The sequence below is a fragment of the Theileria orientalis genome, chromosome 4, assembly GCF_000740895.1.
Source record: "Theileria orientalis strain Shintoku DNA, chromosome 4, complete genome".
In the NCBI taxonomy this organism is placed as follows: domain Eukaryota; phylum Apicomplexa; class Aconoidasida; order Piroplasmida; family Theileriidae; genus Theileria; species Theileria orientalis.
Genome location: NC_025263.1, coordinates 1,848,533 through 1,866,897, shown reverse-complemented (window position 1 = coordinate 1,866,897; position 18,365 = coordinate 1,848,533). Strand labels below are relative to the sequence as shown.

General features: G+C 33.1%; 7 protein-coding genes across 7 annotated transcripts; 2 read left to right on the top strand and 5 right to left on the bottom strand.

Annotated features, from left to right (window-relative positions):
* Nucleotides 1-2,544: 2,544 nt before the first annotated feature.
* On the top strand, nucleotides 2,545-4,488 carry TOT_040000826 (uncharacterized protein; the record flags this gene model as incomplete). The annotated part of the gene is made up of 1 exon (XM_009694465.1): nucleotides 2,545-4,488. One exon carries the CDS (start codon nucleotides 2,545-2,547, stop codon nucleotides 4,486-4,488), a length of 1,944 nt encoding a protein of 647 aa, XP_009692760.1.
* A 686-nt stretch (nucleotides 4,489-5,174) lies between these two features.
* Nucleotides 5,175-6,247, bottom strand: TOT_040000825 (conserved hypothetical protein; the record flags this gene model as incomplete). Its single annotated transcript, XM_009694464.1, has 3 exons — nucleotides 5,175-5,455; nucleotides 5,640-5,876; nucleotides 6,064-6,247. 3 exons carry the CDS (start codon nucleotides 6,245-6,247, stop codon nucleotides 5,175-5,177), a joined length of 702 nt encoding a protein of 233 aa, XP_009692759.1.
* Nucleotides 6,248-6,611: 364 nt separating this feature from the next.
* TOT_040000824 (conserved hypothetical protein) lies at nucleotides 6,612-7,717 on the bottom strand (the record flags this gene model as incomplete). The annotated part of the gene is made up of 5 exons (XM_009694463.1): nucleotides 6,612-6,820; nucleotides 6,925-7,015; nucleotides 7,050-7,139; nucleotides 7,274-7,361; nucleotides 7,521-7,717. 5 exons carry the CDS (start codon nucleotides 7,715-7,717, stop codon nucleotides 6,612-6,614), a joined length of 675 nt encoding a protein of 224 aa, XP_009692758.1.
* A 562-nt stretch (nucleotides 7,718-8,279) lies between these two features.
* TOT_040000981 (conserved hypothetical protein) lies at nucleotides 8,280-8,606 on the top strand (the record flags this gene model as incomplete). The annotated part of the gene is made up of 2 exons (XM_009694462.1): nucleotides 8,280-8,390; nucleotides 8,535-8,606. 2 exons carry the CDS (start codon nucleotides 8,280-8,282, stop codon nucleotides 8,604-8,606), a joined length of 183 nt encoding a protein of 60 aa, XP_009692757.1.
* A 325-nt stretch (nucleotides 8,607-8,931) lies between these two features.
* Nucleotides 8,932-9,303, bottom strand: TOT_040000822 (histone H2B variant 1; the record flags this gene model as incomplete). The annotated part of the gene is made up of 1 exon (XM_009694461.1): nucleotides 8,932-9,303. The coding sequence occupies one exon, from the start codon at nucleotides 9,301-9,303 to the stop codon at nucleotides 8,932-8,934; it is 372 nt and encodes a 123-aa protein (XP_009692756.1).
* A 1,022-nt stretch (nucleotides 9,304-10,325) lies between these two features.
* On the bottom strand, nucleotides 10,326-13,796 carry TOT_040000821 (Requim, req/dpf2; the record flags this gene model as incomplete). Its single annotated transcript, XM_009694460.1, has 3 exons — nucleotides 10,326-10,465; nucleotides 10,757-11,250; nucleotides 11,530-13,796. 3 exons carry the CDS (start codon nucleotides 13,794-13,796, stop codon nucleotides 10,326-10,328), a joined length of 2,901 nt encoding a protein of 966 aa, XP_009692755.1.
* A 2,329-nt stretch (nucleotides 13,797-16,125) lies between these two features.
* TOT_040000820 (dimethyladenosine transferase) lies at nucleotides 16,126-18,267 on the bottom strand (the record flags this gene model as incomplete). The annotated part of the gene is made up of 8 exons (XM_009694459.1): nucleotides 16,126-16,257; nucleotides 16,336-16,702; nucleotides 16,790-17,106; nucleotides 17,210-17,301; nucleotides 17,374-17,466; nucleotides 17,624-17,706; nucleotides 17,800-18,036; nucleotides 18,233-18,267. 8 exons carry the CDS (start codon nucleotides 18,265-18,267, stop codon nucleotides 16,126-16,128), a joined length of 1,356 nt encoding a protein of 451 aa, XP_009692754.1.
* Between the last annotated feature and the right edge of the window lie 98 nt (nucleotides 18,268-18,365).

Genomic DNA, 18,365 nt, shown 5'->3' with positions numbered 1-18,365 from the left:
TAACATTAACATAAATTAATCTAATTAATTATTTTCAAACCTCCTAAAACACACTTATGACTGATATTGTCATTTAATAAATACACATGTATCAACAGTAATTACATATTAACGTTTATCAAGTCAAATAATACACAACCTTTTACTGTTACGTGTTTATTAAATTAACTGAAATTTATGTAATAAGCAATTGTAAATTCATAAAACTACATTAAATTGCCTGAAAAAGAACAATTTCTTAGAATAATTACTTAAAGTCTTAAGCATACTGTACACAATTTAGAACATCTCAAAATATGAATGTTAATAACAAATCAAATACATATTTAAAAAATAAATTCTGTAAATGTAAACTTTAATATTAAAATTAAAATAAATAATTATAAACATAACATTAAAACTAATTATTTAGAAACAATAAATAATGTATATATATATAGATGTAAAAAATGTACATATAAAACAAATAACATGTTAATTGTAACACATATGTATTTATAAATTAATTAAATATAATTAATCAATTTGTATAATACAAAAAAAACATTAAAATATAAATAACAAATTAACATATTTAAATTACAAAACAATTTACAATAATATATGTATTAAACTATGTTAAATTAATTATATAAATAAATATCATTTGTTTTAATAATAATATATTTTTTATTCGATAAAATAAAATTTAATATATTAAAAAAATTTAAAAAGTATATAAAATGTATAATTAAAAATTAAATGTTTATGAAAATTAATTGATTTATAATAAAATGTTATTATTATTAAATTAATAAATATAATATATTAATACGTATAATATTATAATAAATTCTAAAAAAAATTATTAAATTATATATAAATTAATTAAAATAAATGAAATAAAAAAAATATTTATATAATAATAATTTAAAATAAATATAAATTAATTTTTACATTTAATCAATAAAATTAAAAATATCATATTTTTATATTACTAATAAATTAAATAGTTAGAAATATAATTTTATATTGATAAATATAGTTTTTAATATAATTAAATATTTATAAATTGATAATTAACTTTGTTTTATTAATCTGTGATATTTGATTAAAATTTATAAAACATCTATATAAATTTATTCAAAAAATTAATAATATATATTTTACGATATATTTCTTATCATGTATATAAATTAGATACATTATTTGTTATTAATTTGATTTATTTATATTTATTTTACAAAATTTATACATTATGACAAATATATAAAATATATCAATATTATTATTATATTTTTTATAAATATAATTAATAATTTATAATTTTGACATATACATTAATCAAATATATAAATTTAACTTGTGTATAAAAATATTGATAATAAAAATAATAAAATTATATAATTTTTATATTTTATTTATTATAAAAATATATTATTTTTATATATGTTATATATTTTATCATTTTAATTAATTATATTTATTATTTGTTTTCGATTATTTATATATATATAAATTATAAAATTTATATTTTAAATTATAACATATATATTTAATATTGATATTTATTTATATTAATAATATAATTATTTATTATATTTTTATACAATTTTTTTTTTATTAAATTTATAATTATTTTTATTATTTTTATTTATATGTAATACATTTTTTTTGATGTTTAATGTATATATATTATTTATAATATCTTTACATCATTTATTTTTTACATTTATTACATATTATTTATTTTTTTTTATATTTATATAAATTTTTTTTAATTTATTATTTATTTTGACATTTATTTATTAATATTTTATAATTTTTTTTTCATAAATTTATATTTTTAATTATTTAATCGTTTGCAAATTATTTTATTTTCTAAATTTTATGTATTTTTTTATTTAAAAATTCGTATATTCAATGATTTTAGTGAAGTTGAAAATGTTGTTATGTTATATAGCAATATAATTATTCATGAAAACATTGATAATCAATATCGATATTAAATTGACAAATATAATAAGATAAATACAAAATTTATATTTTTTAATTGTATGTGTTTAATTTATTGCTAATAATTGATTTTAGAAAATTATCGATTGTTTTTATAGACGAGCGATTTGACTAAAAGACATTTATGTATTTGTGTCAACATAACCAAAGCAATTTTATTTAGAGGTATTTAATAAATGATTTGATGTATAAAATTATATTGTAAAAAATAACTTAATTTATAATAAAATTTTTATTTGCTTGTTGCTCTTACCCCATCCGTATTAAATATTTGATTTAGGAGCCTAAACGGGCCATTCCTCAAAATGTTAAATCTAGAAAAGTATTAACAAATGTTTATCAACATATTTAATGTTATTTTATTAAAAGAATCCTTAGTTTTATGGCCATTTGAACTTGTTAACACAGATTCATTTTGTGGACCGAAGTGTTGACAAGATCTTAATAGTTTTTAAATTTTGAATACGTTAATACTTATTAAACCATAATAGCTGTACAATATGAGGAATATTTTTGTTATATTGGATTTATTCGAGATTAAATTATTTAATGGAGCTTTATCGCATCGCTTTATACATATTATTATGTATAGTTTTATATAATGGCCAGAATCTAGCAGATTCCACGCCTACTCGGCAAAGTAGAACCACAAAAATTCCTAATAGTGTCCAAACTAGGAGAATTAGTGGTTCTACTAAAAATAAGGATTTTGCTGATTTTCGGGCCTTAAAACCTAAACCTCTTAAACCTCCTGACACCTCTGTGTTAGAATCGGATCCTTACGGTCATGTATCAAATTTTAGTTTGATAAAAGTTAACATAGAGAATAAGAGAACGAGTGATAAAATTACGTATGAATACAATTCAAAAACTAATACTCACTCATTTATCGCAAACACAGGATTTTTGTTTGATGGCGCTGAAGAAGATTCCAGAACATTATGGGAATGTAAGCCTGGCGAGTACGCTGACAGAATAAATATTACTGAATCCTCAGATGATAAACGCTTTATTAAGGTATTTATACCAAAAGAAGCGGAAACCGAGGAATCTGAAATCGAATATGATTGTCAATCGGAGTTGAAACTTCCAAAGATTTATGATCCTAAGAAAACTTCCAGGGGGGTATTTATGTATGACACTGAAGATGAATATGCTGATATGTCAGAGCAAGCTAAGGCCTCAGAGAAGCCAAAGCCTGTATCTAGTCTCGACTTTGAGATTCAGGAAATTAAGCCTGGATCTAAAAGGCTTCCAGAACATGAAAATGAATTGAAATTTTTAAGAGCATCAGAAGTAAAACATATACAGCCCGAACCTGAACAATTGTCTGCACCTATACTTGCTACATTGGACGTTAAGGTTAAGGAAACCACAGCTACAGTGCGCTATGAGTACGACAATGACACTGGAACGCACACCTTCACACCCAACCCAGGATTCTTAATTGGTACTGTCGTTAAAGGCACCCACCAGATGTGGGTGTGTGGAGATGGTGTATATCCTGAGAAGGTACTTGTTTTTCCTGATCAGAGTGGAGAGATGATGTTGAGAGTTCAGTTCCCTAGACCTCCACAACCTCAATCAGATTCAGACTTTGAGTTCGTTTCGAGATCCCATTCCGGCAGAGTTGTAGTCCCAACCGCTAGAGCATATGACCCAACGCCTAGGCCAATACCCATGGATCGTTTCCTATTTCAAGGTCCTGTTCAAGTAACTCCAGAAACCTCGACCTATACTCTTGAGGTAGATCAGGTGCATTATCCCCAAGATTCGAGTCCATTTAGAATAGGTGAACATACTAGTACTGTGCCTTCATTTGAACCTGTGTACACTGAATCAGAGGTACCTCAACAAAAGATTCCAGTGGATCTGACGATCGACTTTAGGTGGAATACGTTCCTTTTTGACTACTCTAAGCTGAATAACGTTGCCACCTATACAGCAAAGGAAGGATATGCTTTTGGAAAGGTTAAATTGTTCAGAGGATATTACTCACGTGGATCTGACTTGGTGCTTTGGGAGACTGAAGTTCCTGAGAAATTCGCTAACAAGGTGGTCGTCATAGAACACAGTAAGATTATTTTGTACCTGGATAATGCTACCACAGTGGTCTTTAAAAAGGGTTATAACAACTTGTGGATTGAGGACGGGTACACCTTCCATGGTTCAGCTCTCGACTGGGACTATCAATATATAAGGCTTGACATAACCCATAGAAGAACCACTGAAGTTTACAAGGTAATTAGGCACTACCACGACTCTAGAATAACCGAGCATCTGTATGTGCCTAAGAACGGCTATAAGTTTAGCGTTGTTAAGCATGCTGATGAGATAGTCTGGGCCATTACTGACCAGAATAGGTACTCGACCAAGGTATCTGTTTTAAGGTTTTCCAATCTTTTCATTGAAGTTGTCATAGGGTTAGTGGATGGAACGACATTGATATTTATTAAGACGTCCTCTGGAGATTTCAAAAGGATCAATTTTTGAGATTAATCAAACTTTGAGCCCTTGTGTTTAGTATGATTGTATTTATCGTGGACGATATTGCTCGTGATATTTTAGGTAATATGGTCTACGTTAAGATTTTTTTGCTTTAAACATAGATTTAACATTCAAACTTCTGACAAAGTAATTCACGTCGATACTTTAAAAGGATTTAATTCTGGTGAACACCCATAAACACCAGTTTTTACACAAATGAAGTTATGTAACTGGACACATTAAGGTTACATCACACATACAGTCACTGTAAATTAGTTCCAAATTTACTTTGATGAATTCAGTCAACCCAAACTCTCCTTTAGTAATGTTTTAATTACTATATGTTATATTTAAATGTACATATTAATATATTGATATTTAAAAATTACTTAAAAGCCTTATGGTAGTAGGCTTATAGTGTATTTTAACATACAACTTAACAGTAGTGTTAAACAATTTATAACGTGGTTACTTACAAGTGTCAATTATTCTATAAACTCAAATTAACTAATTAGTTCTAGTTATAAATCACACATTAAATCAAAAGTGTATAATCATTTGTGAAAACTGAACAAGTAGCGTATAGCGATAAATAAAGGAATGTGTTAAAAAATTTGACGGACCTTTAAATGAACAGTTGATATGTATATTTAAATTTATGTAAAAAGGGTACAAGTGCTAATTTATTTAATTCACGATGTCTTTGGCTTCACCTGCTGTGGCACCAACAGTGAACTTGGCGTTTTAATTTTGGATGCCATGTGCATTCCGAGTGCCAGAATAATGATAAAAAAGATCATCACTACCGTCTGCTGCACTATCACTGGTGTCGTCTTTATTTCGTCCTCGGTGATTTCAGTCTTCTTTGGCTTCTTTGCCCTATCTTTAGTTTTCAACAAGTCACAATCTGTTACCAGAAAGGTTACATTAACTTTATCTTTGTGCTTGTCAAACAGTTCCTTGAAGTTGTCGACTAAGACGTTAATGTTTATAAGTTACAACTTCGTACCGGTATATACATTAAAGTGAACACTATGTACTTAATTCTATATATTACGCCACTAGATACATACATTTTCCTTTATATACTAACTTAACACTCAGGAATATTAGTTAATTTCTATTATTTTAGTAATACATATTGCTAATGTGCTTACGCGAAGTGTTCTTTAACACTGGCAAATACAGCCACAGTCCTGATTCCACTTGCTGCAGCGCCTCGTTGTTTTCCAAAAAGTCGAATCCTATTCTTTCAAACGTCTGGTTAAGCACTTCGTGAAGTGCCACGCAGTCTTCCTTGTATCTAACAAAGTTTGGCAACCCCAGCTCTCTGAACTTTTGATTTTCCAGGGTCAAAGTGGACTTTTCACCCTCAACTACACAGTATAATTCAGCTAACATTTATAATAATGTAATCGCTAATGATAAATGACTATACTACCTCTTTCTACTATTAAACTTTAATGATTATCTACTTGTGTATATATTATCTACTGCTATCTGGCTTTACTTTAGTTAAAAAACAACATCCACTGCACTTATCATTAACTATTATTATAATTATCTTTTTCTATCATTTACCGTTTACTGATGCGATAACGTATATGTCTTTGTCGTATTTGCGTATTGGATCCAACAACTCTTTTGATGACACGGTTTCCGTTTGTTTTGTCGACAACACAATTGTGTAATCCTCCTCTTCACTTTCCGCCCATTTAATGCCAATAATTAGCATAATTTGTATTAATTTAATTAAAATTTTCATTTTTATTTATTTTTAATCTTCTTTTTAACCTACTTTTATATATTTAGTCGATGTTTTTACTATTTTTTCTTAATATTAAATACTCTGACCCAATTATTATCTAAATCTTTAATTTAAACATTTACTTTAACTCCTAGATGTTTATTTATATTTAATTTTTATTTAAAATTCAACTTATATTACAAAACAAATATAAAATACTCTTTTTCAGTACCCTCTTTTTTACAACACACTATTTTTTACTTTTCACTATTTTATCTCATTTCCTTCATGTTATTTTATTATATTATTTCATTATCAATATTTATTTTTATTTACTGTATATTTTTATATTTTATTAATATTATTCCTCCGTTTGTCCTCGTTAGTGATTATATGACTCCCTGAGGCTGTATAATCCTCTTTTTTCTATTGTTTCTCCCAGGTAATCGAAATTATGTCTTGGTGTGTACAGTGTGTACTCATCATCCTTTATTATTTCATTCATGTGTTCGAAATCGAAGTCGTTTGGGTTACATATGTGCACTTCGTCTATTCCGCTCTTCCTTACGTACTCTGCGTCTCCGGATTCCACTAATTTTCATTATGGTATACTCTTATTTTACTATCTACTTAACTCATTGTGCTATTATATGTCCTTAACTTTTAATTAGTTAATTGTTTCCTAACTTACGTACATAATTTTTCATCCAGGAACGTTATTATACGGAACGCCGTTTCTGTATCTATCAGCCTCAAATCAATTATTCCCGTGTTAATGTACGGCTTCTGTTTATTATTTGATTAGTTTTGTGTTACTTACCACTAACTTTCCCATTTTTCTCACCCATTCGTTTGCGTCTGTTTCCGCAAATTTAGATATTCTTACTAGTTGCTTTTGACAGTCTATTCTCTATTCAAGTGTGTCAATGACCAATAATTACTGTTTTTAATCACTTGAATATTTATGTGTAAACTGTAATTAATCTCAGAATAAAACAATTATCATAAAACAAAAACACACTCTTTACTTTGATGAATACTTACCAGATACTCCTTTATGTATAAGAAACTCGTTAAAATTCTCACTCTTAGTGGAGCTGACAGCTGTCGGAACCTCAGTACTATGTACCTACTCATCTATTATGACCTGCTGAAACAAGATATTTGTATAATCACTTATTCTAAACTACTTTTACAGACTAGTATATGAGTTAATAATACTATGTGTACACTGTATTAGTAGTTAGTCATGTTAATGTCAATACACAATTGTTATATTTTCTATAAATACCTTAGCAAATTCTTGTTGAGCATTTTAGATGCGTGGCATGATGACCAGTTATCTTTTATTAACTTCAAATACTCCACATACTGGTCACTTATCTTTTTTAAATCCACTTCTGTTATATTTTTAAAGTATTCTGTGTCATCGTTATCATATATGTTATCATCTGTGTCCATAAATGGGTCCTCTATTTGTTCCATCATTGTTATAGCTAATTTACATCAACGTTATTAAAAATTAAATGAAGACTATGGCAATTTATAACATTCACGTCTGTCCTTGTCATAAATTTCTACTGTTTGTGGAACATTTTCCCTATTTTGGAAGCGATTGAACATATATTAAATATTAATGATAAATATACTGTAGAATCATCATACAGTGTCCATATTATAGACTTTTAACCTTCTATAACATGTAAAATGGCGTGGAGACAACAATTGCAAATATACAATATTTACTGAAAATAATCTTAAATTTTATTTAATCAGAGGCCAATACACTCATACATCATTTATCAATGTGTGAATTTAGCTACTATTTGTATAATGAACTGATGTGTGTCGTTGCCCAATCTTGTTTTCTCACTATCCAATTGGCTAATAGTCCCCCCTTAGTTGTTTTCATAAATCAATATATTTATTTTATTTATTCACTGTATACTATTCTTATCAATGGTACCACTTATATTGGCGATTATTACTAATTTTACTGGTGCCTTACTGGTGATATTATGTAACTATGTTTAACCGTCTATTGTCTATTTTGAGAAAGCCAATTGCCGGTAATACTTTTAATTTAACTTTTGGAAGACTCATTTGTACTTCAAAGGCTAACTTCTGGAACCGCAATCCTGGTTCCAGGTATCCCAGCAAGGTATCTGCACACCTTCCTCCTTCTTCAGCACTTATTTTTCCCATTAACTACTATTCGGCCCTATTTATATTCTTTTTTACCTAATTCTATAAAAAATGCAGCATTTTAACCCATTTTTTTGCTTACTTTTTAATTTTTAATTAGGCCAATCACGGTGCTAGGCCTGACTGTAGATCCCTACGTAAAATACGTAAACGGCTCAAAACTGGCAAGTAACTCACTGTTTTCTTCTTCTTTTCTTTTTAATTTACTTCGCCTTTTTATATACGCTACTTTATTTTCTTTTTTTTTCTTTCTTTCGCTTCTTCCTGTTTTTTTACACATTATCTTCTTGTACTGCCAACATTTGCAACCGCGTACCTCCTGGAGTCACCGGCATGTGTACTCACCACTTTCAACTGGTGGCCCGCTGCCACAAAGTCCCACTAGTTGATCTTCGTCCTTCAATCACTGCTTCGGCACCACACGCAACACAGACTCTAATACACTTAATATTCACGTATTTGATGTTAAATAAATTAGTTAACGTGTAGGTGGTAAATTAAACGCCAGAAGTTGTATACTTGGTAACTGCCTTGGTTCCCTCGGATACGGCATGTTTCGACAGTTCTCCTGGCAACAACAACCTGACTGCCGTTTGAACTTCTCTTGAGCTCAGCGTGCTCTTCTTGTTGTATCTGATGAGGCGTGTTGCCTCGAGGGCAAGGCGGTCGAAGACGTCGTTGATAAATGAGTTCATAATACTCATACTCTTCTTGCTTACTCCTGTTTCCGGGTGCACTTGTTTAAGAACCTTGTAAATGTAGAGTGAGAAGCTCTCTACACGTTTCTTTCTCCTGTAGCGTACGCCGAGTGTTTTCCCTGCTGTTTTCTTTGCAGCATGGGACTTGCTTGATGGTACTTTTCCAGACATCTATGTATTTTGAATTACCCACTATTGATTTTTGTTTTGTTTTATTTTGTTGCTACTCTTGTAGGTTTTATATATGTTTCTAATTACCTATTTTTTTGTATACATATAAAGGTTTTATCTTCTGGTACACTTGTTATTATTATTACTTATGCATAATTATCTTTTATTTATTTACTTACGTTAATGATTGGATAAGGGGTGCGTGCGCGAGTGTCGAGTTAGTGAAATAGTTTTTAAAATAGTGGTTGAGTTTTGACTTGATGAAATAACAAAAAAATGTTACTGATTTATATCTTTTCGTATTCGTACTGTTTGGCTTGATGGGGCTCTCCTGTTGGCACTATTATCGGTGTGTAAATTATTGTTAGCGTGGTTTGCCCCTTTTTTGCTCTTTTATTCTAAGATTCATCTCCTGTGCTTGTGTAATTTTGTTTTTTTCTTTTTATTTTTTCTTTTGGGGCTTTTTTATTTATCTATTTACTATTTATTTTTTTATTTTATCTATTTTTATTCTTTTTTTTTTTAATTGTTATTTATTTTTGTGTGTACTTTTATTTTTAGGTAGATCTTTTTATTTATTTTGTAGATTTTATGTCCTTAAACTTCATTCTGTTCTTTTTTTATTTTCCCAACAGTCTATTTGTGTTTATTACTTTTTTCTTTTGTCTCTACTTTTTCCTTTATTCTTTTCACTCATATATCACTTGATAATTTTATTTTAATTATCCCTATCTTCCTTATTTCTTCGTCTCTTTATCTTTTTGTGTGTAAACATTTCTTGATGTCTCCTGCCAATACATTTTTATTTCTTTTTTTTACCATTATTTTTTACCTAATAACTTTTTTCATTTATTATTTATTCTTTTCTACCAATGTGTATTCATCTTAGAGTCCTTACCTTTCTTTCTGTGTTTTTGCTTATCCTTCTAGGTTTCCTTGCACCTTCTACTTTTTGTCTACCTAGCTACCTATTTATTTATTCTGTTCACACTAGTGTGTATTTATTTATTGTCGTTATCATATTAAAACAGGTATTTTACGGTCTTCCCGTTGATGTACGGCTCCTGCCTTCTGCTCTGGCTTCTCGGTCTCTCGCGGTAGTCGCTCGTTATCGTCTTATATCTATATATGAATGATGTATATTTTTTTTCTCTTCCGGTTGCTGTGTCACTACTATCGGTCGCTCCCGTTCCTTCGCTGCTCTTAATATTGGGTCTTGTGCCATCGCTGATGCTACTGTTTATGCTTCTTCGTTCCGTTATCAGTCGATCAATGTCTCTTTTTACCAGTTCATCGTATATTTTATCGCTTAGGATGCTCGTGGTCCTCCTGTATTCCCTAGTATTGGGAGCCCAAGTGGCCTCTGTAGCAACTCTGTTTACTGCGGAGCTTGTCACACTCTTTGCAGCAGCAGCGATGCTGGTGTTCCTGTGCCCAGTTACGTCGGCGACACCCGCATTCCGAGCGTCTTCTGTGACGCTCGGAATGCTGTTTGCCGTGCTACTTCCCGTTGGGGCACTCTCTGTGTTCCCTGTTGGTGCTGACAGCCTTGCCCTGTTGAGTGCGCTTGTGGACGTGGATGTTGTCTGACTGATTAGGTCAATGTCTGCTGCGGGCACTGTGTTGAACGCCAGGTAGTTGTCTATGCTTTCCAGCGACTCCTTTATCAGCTGATCCACGTTCTTGGTTTTAAAGTTGAACCTCCTCAGCCTCCCCTTCACTGTCTCCTTTATGTTCTCCGTGTTTGCATCTTCGAATGCAATGGATGTGGAGGGTGGCGTCATCGTTCTGTTTGTTCTCCAGTCCCTGGCAGCATTGCTTTTCACTATGTCCGGGTTAAAGTCTCTCGTCAGGATGCTGTTCGTGATACTTGTGCTCCTTTCTCCGAAACTACCTCCTGTAGTGCCCATCGTTTCAGAAACTCTGTTAGATCCTCTTTCTATGTTACTCTGTGTGTTTTCAATCCTTGCCCGGGCAGCCTCTGTAGCACCTTCTAAATTCGTTTCTGGAGCAGCTTCCAATATACCTTCTGATATTGCCTCTAGTATGCCTTCTGGAATGTCTCCTGTTTCAACGCTTGCTTCTTCCATTGTGGCTCCAATCTCTCCGCTTATTCTTGCTCTCTTTCTTCTCTCTCTTTCCATTGCGCTGTTGTTTCTGGTCCTTTTTGCTCTTCCGATGATGCTGTTCCTCAGTGCTGCTGTTGCTCTTCTCGTTGCGTTTGACATGCTTCTGTTGAGTCCCATGTACACCTGCGACAGCAAATTAGTTCTCACTTCCTCCTCCAGCGCCTCTGCTTCTGCTCCTCTTCTTCTGGGCCTTCTTCCTGACGTCGCCACTGTGTTAAGTGAGCTTGTTCTTGGGTTAGTTGCCGTGCTGCTGATCGATATTATGCTGTCTCTGATAATATTTTCTAGGCTGTCTCTACTCACTATCCCTGACCCGCTCCTTCCTTCTAGGCTCATCATGTCCAGTTCCTCTGCTTGCTCTTGCAATAATGTGTCCAGTAGGCTTCTGCTGCTTGCTCTAGTACTTCTACTTCTCCTTGTGGCTCTCGTGCTCTCCGTTGTGGTGCTATTATGCCTTCTACTTCTTCTTCCTCTCGTCGACTCTGACCTTCCACTCGTTCCTGTCGATCCTCTTCTTAGGCCATACGTTTCTCCTGCTATGGTCACTCCTGCTTCCATGTTGCACTGTGCGCAGTACCAGTTGTTTGGTGGCACCTCTGTCAGCGGCGGGTCCAGGCAGTACATGTGGTAGCCCTTGTCGCAGTTATCGCATAGCAGCAGCTGCGGCCAGTTATCGTCGTTTCCGCATATTGCGCACCCTTCGTCCTCTTCCTCTCCCTGCAGCTTCTTTCTGTCCACTTTAACTTTCAGTGACGGTATCAGGTCATACCAGTTAATCATTTCTCGTATTATCTTCTTCAGCTTCGATATTTTATTTTTCCTTATGCAGCGCAGCCTTCTTTCTCTCCAGTACTTGTTTTCTCTTCTTTCTGCGCTGCTCGTCGGCCCAACTGATCCAGTCACCTCCACTCCGAAGATGCCACTGCCGCCAATGCCGGCACTTGCACTAGTGCCGGCATTGGCTGTTGCGCTTGTCAGCAGGTAGTACTTTTCTATCAGGTCCTGTATGTTGTACAGGTTAACCTTCCTTATGTGTGCAAACTCCCTCTTGCACAGTGGACACGAGTTCGCTCTGTCCGACCACATCTTAATGCACTTGAAGCAGAAGATGTGGCTGCACACGTCCAGCACTCCTATTTCATTTTTCAACTCACTCTTCATCGACTCGCTGCATATTATGCACTCGTCCACGTCCTCTTCTTCCTCGCTCGAGTCTGAGTCGTATGAGCCTGACACGTTTGTTCTCACTCCACTCGGACTGGTCACATTTGCTCTTTTTCCATCATTTGAGTCCGCGTATTTATTCTTCGGCGTTGCCACGTTACTGTGATCATCCTCACTGGCAACCGACTTGGTAATTCCATCCTTACTCCTTGGAAATAAAGTGCTTGTCATACCGTGCGATCCCTGTGCTCCATTGCTCCCATTTGCACTGGACGCCAGTCTGTGCCCCAAGAGGTCGAATCCGCAAACTCCGCAGCCCATGTGGCAAGCGTGGTGGTGACTGCAGTTGCAGGCAGTGTGGTCACAGGCACTGCTGCAGGAGCACTTTCCTGTTGAAGCACAAATTTCCATCGATGTGAGTGCGAATTCTTCTTTTACCGTCCCACTGTCTGAAGACGTATATCTTTGGGAATCTGGAATTATTTTTAGCCTCGACTTTTTGATTGGCAGATCCTCCTCGTAGTTTAAGCTTGCTGGAATGGCGGCTTCGTCTGTGGGTGCGGTGTCAATGTTCGTTGTAATGGTGTATAGTTTCGGCGGTGTGGTGTCAGTTATGCTTATCACTTCGTCCTCCTCAAAGCTGTTCCTTCTGCTGCCAATCCTACTTAGCTTTTCAGACCAGGTTCTTCCGGTTGCGTCATTGCCCTCTTTAATAGCGTCATTAGCATTGGTACTATTGCCAGTACCACTACCACCTCCACTACCACTATCACTACCACCTCCCTTAGCGACATCGCTATCCCCTCCACTACCGGTACCATTCGTCCCGTCTTCCTCCTTTTTACTCTTCCTTTTAGCCCTCTTTCCTGATGCTAATGGCTGACTTTCCTTCAAAGGTTCCTCCAGGTCATCCAGCAGCACATCCGACTCTCTCTTAATGCCGGCTTTGTACAGGTACTTGTCTATTGAGTCGAGCAGATCGTCGTCCAAATCGCTGAACAGGCTCGTGAACTTGGATGAGTTGTCTGCTTGCGGGTCTCCGTCGTTGCTCAACGCCTCATTTCTGTTCTCGGGGCTGCCCTCTAGATTCCTCTCCACTTGATAGTCTGAGCAGTCCACAACTTCCGACACGTTAGTCTCTTCCTTTGTGTAAGGGTCGTATTCTTCCTTTTCGTCCTTAAAGTATTTAAGACTTGTCATTTTCTGACTGATTACAATGGCAGATAAACAAATCGATAGACTGATAGGTCTCTTGCCCTCAAACTATACGCGGTAAAACATAGAATGTTACAACAGTTTCCTAGAATACACATTTGTCCCAGTCTCCCGTCTAGGACTTTACAATATATATACAATGATTGCGATGTTAATGTTTACTGCTTTCGGCCTTCTCTCGCGCTTAACATCTCCAAGCTTCCCTCTAGCTTCCCCCTCTTCTGCGGTCAACACAAAAATGCTTTGTAGCTCGTTCTACTAATCCCTGGTCTTTCCGTGTGATTTATCTGCTTAAATCCAACGTATCTTCCCATGCTGTCCGCTGGGTTTATGTAATTTGCTATTGGTTTTACGAAGTTGTGTGATGTGTTGACTAGTTTTATCGACGGCTGATGTAATAAACTTGTTGAACGCCTTTCTTGACCTCCTGTTCTGTTTACGTAACTGTTTGTTCTGTATACTATATTTTGGTCACTTAAGTTGTATCCTTTGTGGTCGAATTGATGATTGATTCTGTATTGCAATGGTACTCTTTTCAATACTCCCACTTCTACTATCGATCCACTTTTTTTACTACTATTTATCATGCTACTACTTATTTTTATTTCTTCTACTGTTTTTTGATCCTTTTCTTCTGCACCTGCTCCTCTATACTGATTTTGTGTTTGTACTTCGTTGATTGTTGTATTTGTACTGCAACTATCAAAATGCTGTAAGTTTTTCGTATAATTTTTTGGTGAGAACGTTGGTGTCATCACTTCATCTTCATCTTCGTCTTGTTTGTCTTGATTATCGCCATCCTGTTTAATGTTTTCCAATGTTTCTTTTTTTGTATCTCCTTTGCTTAAATTATTTACGTTAAATTTAATATTTAAATCCTTTTCTTTATTTTTATTAATATTACTACTGTTTACACTGATTGTCTTTTGATTGTGTTTATTTTTTATATAATCCAATGCTGGCTTCAGATCTAGTTGGGGTATATCCACATTTTGGCTTCTAAATGTTAGTTCTTGTGTATCGTCTTCAAAGTTTAAATATTTATTTATTAAATCTTTGTTTTTATTGTAATTTTTATTAATTTGTTCTTCGTTTGAATTAATTTTTTCTGAAGTCACATTTCCGTCTTCCAACACCTTTTGTTCTCCCCTTTCTACCTTTTCTTGTTTTTTTGTTTCATTTTTAGTTTGTTTATTTTGTTTAGTTTTCTTTTCTACTATCTTTCCTTTTGTTTGATCTATTTTTCCTTCTTTTGTTTCTTTTCCTTTACCACTTACACATAACTTACTTGTTTCACTACTTACTTCCTTATTATTTTGATTATTTTCTACTTTATTATTTTTTTTATCTTTATTTATTTCTATTTTATTTAATTTTTCTTCTTGGTTTTTATGTTTTATTTCTTGTGGTATATTATGTTTATTTCTCATTACTTGGTATGTATTTTTTAATAATTTTACCAAATCATCTTTTGGTAATTTCAAAAGTGCGTTTTGCAGTTTTTCTATTGCTATTTCCTTTTCATTATTCATTTTTATCTTTTTAATTTTATATGATTTTACATCACACATACACATTTGTCCACATGTGCATATTTACTTTATTTATTGATGTACTTTTTTATTCAATTTATAATTTTCTTATTATTTTGTAGTCTTTTCCGTCCTTTTCTATTTATTTTAGTGTGTTATATCAGTTTTATGCTTAGATGTTTTAAATTGATTATTTCCATTAATATAATTCTCTCTTATTTGTCAATATTATTTAACTTAATCATTTTATATTATGTACATATATTTTTTTCTTCTTATAAATTTAGTAAAAGTTCATAAATGTGTTAATTTTTATGTAAATTGGCCTATATATTATACTCTCATAGACTCTTGTATATACAATTCTTATATATACTATATTATACATACCAAAGAATACATACTTCTAATATATACTAACTATATGTGTTTTTACAACTTTATATGTTTATATATACAATTTTTTATTACACCTGTATATATATGTTTCTACTACCACTTACATACATGTATACATACTTGTATATACAACTTAGTATATACATATAGGTATATATATAATGTAATATGTTCATATATGTTTTCATGAACTTTATTTAAACTCAACCATTCCTTATACTTATTTACACACATTTATAAGCACACACACACATATATACTGACATATATCCATATACACATTCCTACGTGCATACTGGTACTCACTAGTTTGTATACTCACACACTTGCACACATTATAATTTTAAGTTTTTGCAACCTCTATTTTTACGTTATACACATCGTCAGTATATTAAATCCTTTAGTGGTATGCTTGGGCCGTGTTTATTTTTTCTCCAAATCCTATCCTTTGTCTCTTCCAACTCTTCGCATCTATCTGCTGCACCACCTGCTGCTGACGCCATATCTCCCAATTCCTTTGCTCGCACAGTTATCTCATTTACTTTATCCAATGCGTTATTATAGTCGTATTCTAATCCTCTCCTCAATTCTACCATAATATCTTCCGAATTTGCACCACTCCAAAATTTAGTCCTCGCCCCCACAGTTGCACCATTCCTTACTACGCCAGCACCACCACCACTATGTATACGTTGGTGAATATTGTTCACTAGGTCAATGAAGTCTTTTGCGCTTAAATCCTGTGGTCGCATATTCAGTATCTCCTCTGGCAACTCCACTTTATACTTGGTCAATATTCTCTCCATGCTCGACTTCAACTTTTTCCTTTTTTGTCCAAATGTCAGCCTGAGTATCCTTTTAAGCAACTTGAATTTGCGCACATTGACACTAATGCTATCGCCAGTAAGGTTACCATTACCATTACAGTCAGCATTTCCGTAACCATAACCATTACCATTACTATCACCAGTACTGGTTCCATCCTTTTCTTCTTCTTCCTGGCCTATGTTTTCTCTATTTTGTGAGAATGGGTTTTCCTTGTTGAACTCTATGTATATGCATGCTGCGTCCACCTTCGGCTTCGGGTAGAAGGCTTGACTCGGTATTTTAAAGAGTATTTTCGCTTTTGCGAATATTTGCAGCAGCACTGACAGTATTGAGTATTCCTTGGTGTTCCTTCTTGCCACTACTCTCTTTGCCACTTCCCACTGTGCTGTCACTACTGCTCTATCTATGTACTTTCTGTAGTCTATTAGGCACAGCAGTATTTGACTCGTTATGTAAAATGGCAAGTTTCCTATTATCCACAACTTTTTCCCTCTCTCTTTACTCATTTTTGCATAGTCTACCTGCTCACTCGTCAACTAATACTTTACTTTATTTACTTTCTATTACAACTACCATTACCTATTCTATTCTATTTATTCTATTCTAATTATACCTATTTTACTCTCATATACGCTTTACCTGTAAAACGTCATCGTTGATCAAATTTAAATTTGGCAATGTTCTACTCAGCTGACTCACTGCTCTCGAGTCTATTTCAATTCCTATATCGTCTCATTATAGCCTTAACTTTTAGTTTTATTACCCAATTTTTCTACCTATTTCTTCCATTTATTTCTTCTTACCTGTCATATTTTTATATTTTTTATACAGTATTTGTGTTAGTGATCCTATTCCACATCCTAACTCTACCACTTGACTTCCATCTCCTGGTGGTTCTATAAAATCATTAGTTGCTATAATTTCCTCTCATTTACTTGTGTTCGTCATTAACTTAACACATTATTCATACTATTTTTCTTATTTTACTACACCTTTTATCCCATTTTACCTTAATATAATATATAACTTATTCCTAGTTTTACTATCAGCTACCTATCGGCGACTTCAATGAGTTACACATCTTATTCATCAGGTTCAAATCTGTTATAAAATTCTGACCCAGACTTTTCCTCGGCCTATTTATCATTTATTTCTAAATATCATCCTTTTTTAATCAATTATTTAGCATAAAACCTTAATTATTACTCAAATACATTCACCATTCTTACTTAAACTCTCCTGGAGGCAGTTTTGGCACCTTCTGTGGCCCTTCTTCTTGATTCTTCTGTTTCAGAGGATACACTTGTATTTTTTCATCATATTTTAAACTTATTAGCTCCTTTTGATCCTTTTCTGAATCATCGTCTCGTGTGTCACCACTGTCTAAATCTTCTTTCTTTTTTGCGCCAATTACAGTATTTGTATGGATACATTTGTGCAATTTCCACTCATTTATCCTTTTATTGCTATTTATATATAGTATATTCTTATTATTTTTCAATTTAACTAATTTTACGATGGAATCCTTGCGATTCTACATATCACTATTTTCACTCTTACTTACCACTATTATACAGGTACTTATGTTATTTAGAATAACTATATTTAAAATATATGCTATTTTGTTCATATATCATCTTAGTTTTTATTTTAATCATCCACTTTTCACTCACACACCACAGAGTCTTCTTCGCCATCTCAATTACCGATATTTTATTTATTTTTATTTTATTACTACCTCCATCTTAATACTTATACCTACTTATTGCCAGTAACACTTATAACATTTAAAACA